At 51.5% G+C, this 9,680-nt stretch overlaps 1 protein-coding gene across 1 annotated transcript; it reads left to right on the top strand.

Moving 5' to 3' along the window:
- Window positions 1–5,031: 5,031 nt before the first annotated feature.
- LOC102773146 (amiloride-sensitive amine oxidase [copper-containing]-like) lies at window positions 5,032–9,019 on the top strand. Its single transcript, XM_015562285.1, is given in 6 exon segments — window positions 5,032–5,598; window positions 5,600–6,214; window positions 6,217–6,895; window positions 7,453–7,834; window positions 8,324–8,456; window positions 8,677–9,019. Coding segments are annotated over 6 exon segments (2,532 nt in total). The 5' UTR covers window positions 5,032–5,145; the 3' UTR covers window positions 8,947–9,019.
- Window positions 9,020–9,680: the final 661 nt, after the last annotated feature.

The raw sequence follows: 9,680 nt of genomic DNA, 5'->3' as shown, positions 1-9,680 counted from the left end.
ACTTTCTATCTTGATAAAAATGTCCTATTCTGGACATTTTATTTAAATGGAGTTATATAATATATGGTCTTTTGAAGAAAATCTTTTTATTGATTTCAGAGAGCAAGGGAGAGAGAGAAAAACATCAATGATGATAGAGAATCATTGATTGGCTTCTTCTTGCATGCCCCACACTGGGGATCAAGCCCACAACTAGGGCATTTGCCCCAAATGGGAATCAAACCATGACCTCCTAGTTCTCACCACTGAACCACACTGGCCTGGCATTATATGTGGTCTTATTTAACTGGCTTTTTTCATTGAGAAAATGTCCACATTGTTGCATGCATCACTACTCCATTCCTTTTTAATGCCAACTGATATTCATTGTCACATTTTGTTTATCTCTTCATCACATAATGGACACTTGGATTGTTTCTTCCTTCTGGTTACTATGAATAACACTGCTTTGAGCATGTCTGTTCAGGTTTCTGTGTGGAACTATGTCTTCACTTTCTTGGGTATATACCTAGGAGTGGAATTGCTGGACCATGTGGTAACTCGATATTTATTTGTTTGAGGACCTGCCAGAGAGTTTTTCCAAAGTGGCTGCACCATTTACAGTCCCCTAAGCATGTACGTATTAGGTTTCTGTTTCTCCACATTCTAGCCAACCCAGTGGGTGCAAAGTAGTTATCTTGCTGTGATTTTTATTTGCACTTCCCTGATGATTAATAATGTTGAGCATCTTTTCATGAGCTTATTGTCCACTTCTGTGTCTTGTTTGGAGAAATGTCTATTCAGATCCTTTGCCCGTTTTTTAATTGAATTATTGTCCTTTTATTATTGAGTTGTAAGAGTTCTTTATATATTCTGCAGACAACTCCTTCATCAGATATATGATTTGCGAATGTTTTTCTCCTATTCTGAAGGTTGTCTTTTCACTTCCTTGATGGTGTCCTTTGAAGTACAAAAGTTTATGATTTTAAAGGAGTCTCATTTATCTGTTTTTTTTTTCCTTGGTTGTTTGTGCTTTGGGATCATAGCTAAGAATCCTTTGCCAAACCCAAGGTCAAGAAGATTTACTCCTGTTTTCTTCTAAGGGTTTTATAGTTTTGTCATTTAGGTCTTTGATCTATTTTGAGTGAATTTTTGTGTATGGTGTGAGATAACGGCCAAACTTCATTCCTTTGCGTGTGGTCCCTTTCTCTTCTAATCTTTATTTGTATCTTCTCCCAATCTGTCCTCACTCCATTCATTTGGTTATGATGTCCTTTGTAGAATAGAAACAGGCTGCATTTCTCAATGTCAGGTTGCTCCTAGAACTCTCTTAAGATGCAAACTTCCTCAAGTCTCCATGGTGACCCCATGACTGAGGGGAAAAGATGTAAGTGAAGTCACTGAATCAATCATCTTTTATGCATTGAAAGCTAATTGCCTTCCTTGGAGACTCCAAGGGCCTTCTGGAATTGCAAACAAGTATCAGGTTAACTATTTTCTCCTTCCTTTATCTAGCAGCCAATAAATACTGAAATCACTTGCAGTGAAAGTAGCAGGATGTTAATGATGAGAAATACAGTCAGCCTGGCCAGGTGACTTGGTTGGTTGGCGCATCTGCCTGTACACCAAAAGGTTGCTGGTTTGATTCCTGGCTAGGGCACATACCTACGTTGCCGGTTCAGTGCCCAGTTAGGGCACTTAAGGGAGGCAACAGAAAAAGGTTTTTAAAGGAGTCTCATTTATCTCTGTCTCTGTCTCTCTCTCTGTCTCTCTCTCTCTCTCTCTCTCTCTCTCTTCTTTTCTCTCTAAAATTAATAAAAACATATCCTCAGATGTGGATTAAAAAAAGAAGACAAAATAAATACAAAAGTCATATAACAATAAAAAATAAGCACTCAAGACTTGGTGATTAAGGGGATAAAGACCTCTTGGTTCTTTCTTCCAAGGCCAAGCTTGCCCTTGTCATCTAACTAAGCCACCTTAGTACTGTGTCCCCTTCCTGCACGGGTCCTTCCCCCTCCTCTCTCACCCCCGTCCCTTCTCCTTTCTCTGGGCCCTGGCCACAGCCATCCTGAGGACTTTCTCCCAGCCAGTCTCTCCCTTCCTTTGGAATCCTGTCAGTCTCCGGGATGCAAAGAAGACTTCTTCTAGAGCAGCAGTTCTCAACCTGTGGGTCGCGAGCCCTTTGGTGGTCGAACGACCCTTTCACAGGGGTCGCCTAAGACCATCCTGCATATCAGATATTTACATTACGATTCATAACAGTAGCAACATTACAGTTATGAATTAGCAATGAAAATAATTTTATGGTTGGGTCACAACATGAGGAACTGTATTTAAAGGGCCAGAAGGTTGAGAACCGCTGTTCCAGAGTCTCAGCTCAGTGGCTTCACGCTCCCTGTGCTGCTCTGGCTCTGGCTCTGGCTCAGGCTCTGGCTCCCCATCATAGATGTGGGTCAGGTCCCTTATTTTTGTTGGTGGTGTCCGACTCTATCAGTCTCCGCATTTGTCCCTCCATCCGCTTCAGCTGAGACTGCTCGCTGGTAAATTTCCTCTTGTCTTTATCTCTAGCCTCTGAAACTCAGCATTTACTTTAATAAATTATGGCATCACACAGCTCGCGTTGCTCCCAAGAGGGAATACGACACCATAGATAGCTCTTGTGAACGGGGCGCAGTGGCAGGAGGAATGAAAGGAAACAGACAGCTAGGACACGGTTTTGAGAGAAACAGAAGTGAACCCCACAGCTGAAATGATGGAGGCCTGGGGCGTTTCCAAACTTGGGTACTTCTAGAGGCAACAGGACCCCCTGGCTGCGGAGCCCCGTGTCAATCCTTGGCCACCACCCCTGCCCTCTGGGAGCCCCTTCAGCCCTACATGGGTCCCCACCTTGGTTGACCCAGCCCTCACCCTGTCCCTCCCAATAGGGCGGGACCAACAGAGCCATAAAGCTCCAGAAGGAACCCAGACAAAGGCTGGCTGCAGCAGCGAGAGGAGCCGAGCACGCAGGTATGTTCTGATGGGCCATCGGGAGAGTCGAGAAGGGGATGACTGGCAGGGGAGGGAAGCGAGGCCTGGAGTGAGGGGCCAGGAGAAATGAAGACCCGAGAGACCCAGAAAGCCAGGGGCAACCTCCCGGAGGTGAGATGGTAAAGGCTGTGGGGAGGTCAGACTGGTGAGCCCAAACTTATGACATTCTGGAAAAGGCAACAAATTATGGAGATGGTAAAAGATCAGGGGTTGGGGTGGGGAGTGCTGAGTAGCTAAGCACAGAGGATTTTTAGGGCCGTGAAACTACTCCGTAGGACTAGCAATGGCGGTTACATGTCAGTACACATCTGTCCAAACCATAGAATGTACAGCACCAAGAGTGAACCCTGAGGTAAACTATGGACTTTGGGTGCTAATGATGTGTCAGTGTAGGTTCACTGATCGTAACAAATGCACCACTCTGGTGAGGAGTGTTGATAATGAGGGAGACTGTACATGCAGGGGGCAGGGGGCAGATGGGGAGTCTTTGTACCTTGTGCTCAATTTTGCTGTGAACCTAGAACTGCTCTAAAAAAGTAAAGTCTATTTTTAAAAGGAGGCTGACCCAAAAATGTAATAGTAAAACAGGAGCTCACCCCGTAGCCTTCTGCAGTCTCTGGCTTCCCCCAGGGCCACTGTGTCTCACCCATGGCTTCAGGCTGGACAGCACAAAGACAGGTGAGTCCCCAGCCTTGCACCAGGGCCAGGGGGACAGGACCAGGCACAGGGACAGATTGGCTGCCCTGAGGGATGGGCTATGAGGGAAGACCCTGACCACACCCACCCACAAAATAGAAGGAAAAAGGACATCTCCCTGCACCACCACCTGGGATGGCCGCACCCTGAAGTGCCCTCCCAGGGGCCACAGATGGTCAATTGGCCACAACCTGAGCGGCCCACGAAGGACACAAAGCAGCCGGGCAGCACTGGCCAACTGGTCCTCAGCCAGCCATAATCTACAGCCTAATCTCAATCAAATCCGACTATGCTGCTCAAATTTAAAATCCTCTCATACCACTGAGGGTTTCCTGAAGGTTGGCTTTTAAAAAGAAGAGTAGTGCCGGCCGTGGTGGTTCAGTGATTGAGTGTCAACCTATGAACCAGGAGGTCATAATTCAATTCCTGGTTGGGGTATATGCCCGGGTGGCGGGTTTGATCCTTGTAGGGGGCGTGCAGGAGGCAGCCAATCAATAATTCTCATCATTGTTATTTCTATCTCTCTCTTCCTCTCTGAAATCAATAAAAATATATTTTTTTAAAGGAAGAGGAGCTAAAGATTCTTGAGTGCTTCCTAGAAGGTAAGCACAGTTCTAAACACATTATTCTACTGACTAATTGATTTCCCTCAAAATCCTACGAAGTAGGTACTGTGGTTGTTTATTTCCATTGTACAATTGAGAAAATGGAAGCTCAGAGAGTTTAAGCAACCTGCCCAAGTCCACACAGCTGGTCCTAGTGGTGGGACATGTAGCTCTTGAAACCAGGTAACCTGATCCCAGAGCCCACTCTTTGAACTTCTGCACTGCATTTCAAATTTTAGAATTTAAAATATTCTGGTGGATCAAAAATATAGTTCTACTATTAATAGCCATGTCAACATAAGAAACATCCAAACCTATAGATAATTTTCATAAGAGTTTATTTGAGCCAAAACTGATGACAAGTGACAGGAAGCAGGATCTCAAGTCCTCCTGAGAATGACAGTTTGTAGTCTCAGTTATGCATTGGGAGTTGAGAAAGATGACATGAGGATGCAAGAAAGCAAGGGCCAATGCTCAATTGACAAGATTGTGTGCTCCCTTGAGGATGGTTACACCTCGGAGGGAATGAAAAAGAGGGTCACTGTGGTATTTCAGAGGTGTATTAACCTAGAATCTTGGTCCCATATAAACAACAACAGTGGCCAGGGCTGGCTTAAAAACCTCTCATGGCCCGGGCCATCACTACCCACCATGACCTGCGCAGGGAAGGGTTTCTGTTTATCACAGCACCTTCTTTTCATCCAGACACAGGACGTAAGAAGTGCATTTGGAGGGGTGCCCTGTGTCACAAGCCCTGGCTGAGTCACTCTAACGGTGGAGGTGCAGCCATTCTGAGATAATGCACACATAAGGGGAAAGCGGAGTTGACATAGGTATGAAAATCTGCAGGACTAAACAAGGCTTACAGACAAGCGAGGAGAGTGTAGAATTAAAATCAATGGAAAGCACAGGTCTGAGCAGCCTGGGGCCCCAGCTGCACCAGCATGGCCACTGGCTGGCATGGCGGCCAAGGGATAAAGCTGTGTCTATTGGGAAACTACAGGGCCAGCCTAGCGGAAACCCATATCTTCCCATAAAACAACTGAGTTCATGTTTCCCACATTCTAGAGCCATGAGGCGAGAGAGGCCGGCCCTCGGCTGGGCTGTGGCTGCTGTCTTGATGCTGCAGACGCTGGCCATGGCGAACCCCTCCCCACAGACCCTGCGTAGCCAAGCCAGAGTGTTCTTGGACCTGAGCAAGGAGGAGCTGAAGGCCGTGCGCAGCTTCCTCTGGTCCCGGAAGGACCTGAGGCTGGAGCCCTCCCAAGGATCAACCATCGCCAAGAACTACTGTGTTCCTCATTGAGATGCTGCTGCCCAGGAAGCAACAGGTGCTGAAATTTCTGGACCACGGTCAGAGGCGGCCGGCTCGGGAGGCGCGTGCCATCATCTTCTTCGGAGCTCAAGAGCATCCCAACATCACAGAGTTTGCAGTAGGGCCACTGCCATGGCCCCACTACCTGCGCCCGCTGCCCCCCAGGCCTGGGCACCAGATGTCCTGGACCTCCAGGCCCATCTCCTCGGCGGAATATGTCCTACTGAGCCACACCCTGGAGGAGGCCACCAGGCCCTTGCACCAATTTTTCCTGGACACCACGGGCTTCTCCTTCCAGGACTGCAACACCCGATGCCTGACTTTCACCGACGTGGCCCCTCAGGGCTTGGCCTCGGGCGAGCGCCGCACCTGGTTCATCTTGCAGCGCTTTGTGGAAGGCTTCTTCTTGCACCCCACAGGCCTGGAGCTCCTCCTGGACCACAGCAGCATGAACGCCCAGGACTGGGCGGTGGAGCAGGTCTGGTACAACGGGAAGTTCTACCAAAGCCCAGAAGAGCTGGCCCGGAAGTACGATGCCGGAGAGGTGGACGTGGTGGTCCTGGAGGACCCGCTCCCCGAGGGCAAGGGAGCCAAAAGGGCAAGAAGGAGCCGCCCCTCTTCTCATCCTACAAGCCACGCGGGCACTTTCCCAGCCCCATGACCGTGAAGGGCCCCCACCCGGTCCAACCCCAAGGCCCCCGCTACAGGCTGGAGGGCAACGCCGTGCTCTATGGGGGTTGGAGCTTCGCCTTCAGGCTGCGGTCCTCCACGGGGCTACAGGTGCTGAACCTGCATTTCGGTGGGGAGCGCATTGCCTACGAGGTGAGCCTCCAGGACGCAGCGTCACTGTACGGAGGCCACACACCTGCGGGCATGCAGACCAAGTACAGCGACGTGGGCTGGGGTTTGGGCACCGTCACCCATGAGTTGGCCCCTGGCATCGACTGCCCAGAGACGGCCACCTTCCTGGATGCCCTCCATTACTACGATACCGACGACCCTGTCCACTACCCCCGAGCCCTCTGTGTCTTCGAGATGCCCACGGGGGTGCCCATTCGGCGCCACTTTGACTCCGACTTCGATGGTGGCTTCAACTTCTATGCAGGGCTCCAGGGCCAGGTGCTGGTGCTGCGGACGACGTCCACGGTCTACAACTATGACTACATTTGGGACTTCATCTTCTAGCCCAACGGGGTGATGGAGGCCAAGATGCACGCCACTGGCTACGTGCAATCTCAGGGAGCACCCAGGGTGTGGCAGCCTGGACCCTGTCCCTGCCTTGGGGCTTGGCTGACCCCTGGGTCTGGTGGGTTGGGTAGAAAGGTGCGCTCAGGGTAGCAGAGAGGACAATGCCTCGATGTCAGCAAGGTCGCTGCTGCCTGGCACCTGGAGGTGGACGCAGCACCATTGGGGTTACTCACTGTGTCTCCTGGGTTAATGGTATCACCGCAGTATAGGCCTCCTGGCGGGATGTGGCCTGACATCAAGTCAGAACCGCCCCCAGAACCAGAAAGGTGGCTCCCATTCTTAACCCCGCCCTCCCCACCCAGCTCAGCCCCCTCCAACCACGCCCTGGGAACAGGAGGTGGTGCACACAGCCCCCGCCTGGGGAAAGATGGCCGCCGATCTCTGGGGCTGCAGGACAGCCAAAGCCTGGGACCCAGGGCTCAAAGGAACTTCCCACAGTCCCACCGCAACCACCGCAGCTGCGGTGAGCTATCACATCATCCTCCAGTTCCCCTGTTGGTTTTTGTGTTTAATCCCTTCCACCCCACAGCTGGCTCCATGCGAACCCCCGACACCACGTTCGCCCCTGATGGTTTGCAGCTGGATGTGGTCTGGGGTGGAGAACCCAGTGTAAAATGGGGGGAGGGGTACTTTGGGTGCTGGATCCTCATTCTGCATCTCCCTTCACACCCGCAGGCACCAAGAATAGCTTCCAGACGCTGGGCATGAAGCTAGAAAACATCACCAACCCCTGGAGCCCGGAGCACCGGCTGGTCCAGCCAACCCTAGAGCAGACGGGGTACTCCCGTGAGCGCCAGGCAGCCTTCCGCTTCGGACGGACTATGCCCAAGTACCTGCTGTTCACCAGCCCCAAGGAGAACCGCTGGGGCCACCAGCGCAGCTATCGGCTGCAGATTCACTCCATGGCTGAGCAGGTGCTGCCGCCCGGCTGGCAGGAGGAGCGGGCTGTCACCTGGGCCAGGTAAGGAGGCCTGGGAGGTTGTGGGGGGGGATGCCAAGAGGCCCTGCCCTATGTGTCCCTGAACCCCGACCCTCACCGAAGCTTTATTTTATGTCAGATCACACAAAGCAAAGCAAGGGGAGCGGTCAACATGTTTAAATGTTCTTGCGAGTTTCAAATCCATTTCCTTACTCGAGCCTTAATTTGGCAGCACTTGCTTCACCTCCCACAGCCCATTAGCTACCTAGGACCAAGGGAGGACTCTAAGGACAAGCTTAATTGTGCCAGGAGGGCTCTGCCCTCCAAGCTGGGACTTGTATGTGGCTCTGCCTCTATAACCTCTCCCTACATTTCCCTGTGTCTCATGTGGCTGTTTTTCTGTCTATGAGACTCTGTGTCTATGTGTATGTGTGTGTGTATTTGTGCGTGCATGTGTGTGTGCGTGTGTGCGTGTGTGTGTGTGCTGGCCCCCCCCCATGCCCAGAGCCACCTGGCTGCTCTGCCCGGCAGGTACCCCCTGGCAGTGACCAAGTACCAGGAGTCTGAGCTGTGCAGCAGCAGCATCTACAACCAGAACGACCCCTGGGACCCGCCTGTGGTCTTTGAGGAGTTTCTTCAAAATAATGAAAATATTGAAGAAGAGGTACTGGCCCCGCATTCTTCCAGCCCCAGGCCCAGACTAGAGCTGTGCCCTATCCTGGGACCTGCACCCCATCCCAGGGCCTGTGCCAGCAGCACCTCGCTGTGTGGAGAGCAAGCTCAGTGTCCCCAGATCTGCCCATTCCTTATGAGGAGAGCTTGAGGGGTCGCCCACCCCTCGCCTCTCCGAACCCGTCAGCACTGCCCACCCCTCTCTCCCACAGGACTTGGTGGCCTGGGTGACAGTGGGCTTCCTGCACATCCCCCATTCAGAGGACATCCCCAACACGGCCACCCCTGGGAACTCCGTGGGCTTCATGCTCCGGCCCTTCAACTTCTTCCCCGAGGACCCATCTGTGGCATCCAGGGACACCGTGATCGTGTGGCCCCGTGACAAAGGCCCCAACTACGTGCAGCGATGGATCCCTGAGGAGGGCGGGGACTGCTGGAAGCCTACCCCCTTTAGCTACAATGGGACTTACAGGCCCCTGTGAAGGGCCGCTGCCCCCAGCTAACTCCTCACTAGACCCCGGATTCCCCCACCCCACCCAGGAATGGATAATAAACCCTCCAAGGCTCAGCTCCAAGTACTGCTTCTTGTGGGGAGCACAGTGGGCGAGACACACCACTGCCCTTGGCCTCCATTCACCTTGGTCTACTCTATCCCAGAAAAGACTTCTATTACGAAGGCACATGACAGCCAATGAAACACAAACTTTACCTGTCACATTGGTTTTAAAAGCCTGAAGCTGACAGCTCCTTCTTGGGAGTCTATGGGGGACCTCCCCTACATCACCAAGGGGCGAGCAAATTAGCGCAACTGTAGGGAGACGCCATGGGAAAAATCTAGCAAAATTGCCAACACCTTTACCCGTGGACACATTAATCCAATGTCTAGCGGTTTATCCCAGAGATCTGCTCACAAACACAGAGAAAAGTGTGTACACAGTGACTCACTGCAGAGCTGTTTGTCATAGCAACGTCTGGAAACAACCCAAACATCCATCTAAGGGAGAGAGCTTGCAGGCCTGAATAAACTATGGCACGTCCACACGGTGCAATTCTAGGGGGTCGTAAAAGGAGCGTGAAGGAGCATGTTCTCTGGGAGGAACCCAGAGGAAGAAAACAACATGGGTATAGAACAGTGATGGCGAACCTTTTGACCTCGGCATGTTTGCATTTCGAAAATCCCTAACTTAACTCTGCTGCCGTGTCACATATAGAAATT

This window comes from Myotis davidii, unplaced genomic scaffold, assembly GCF_000327345.1.
Source record: "Myotis davidii unplaced genomic scaffold, ASM32734v1 scaffold1298, whole genome shotgun sequence".
Lineage (NCBI taxonomy): Eukaryota > Metazoa > Chordata > Mammalia > Chiroptera > Vespertilionidae > Myotis > Myotis davidii.
Note: the sequence above shows the minus strand (reverse complement) of the source record. Positions and strands in the feature narration are given on the sequence as shown.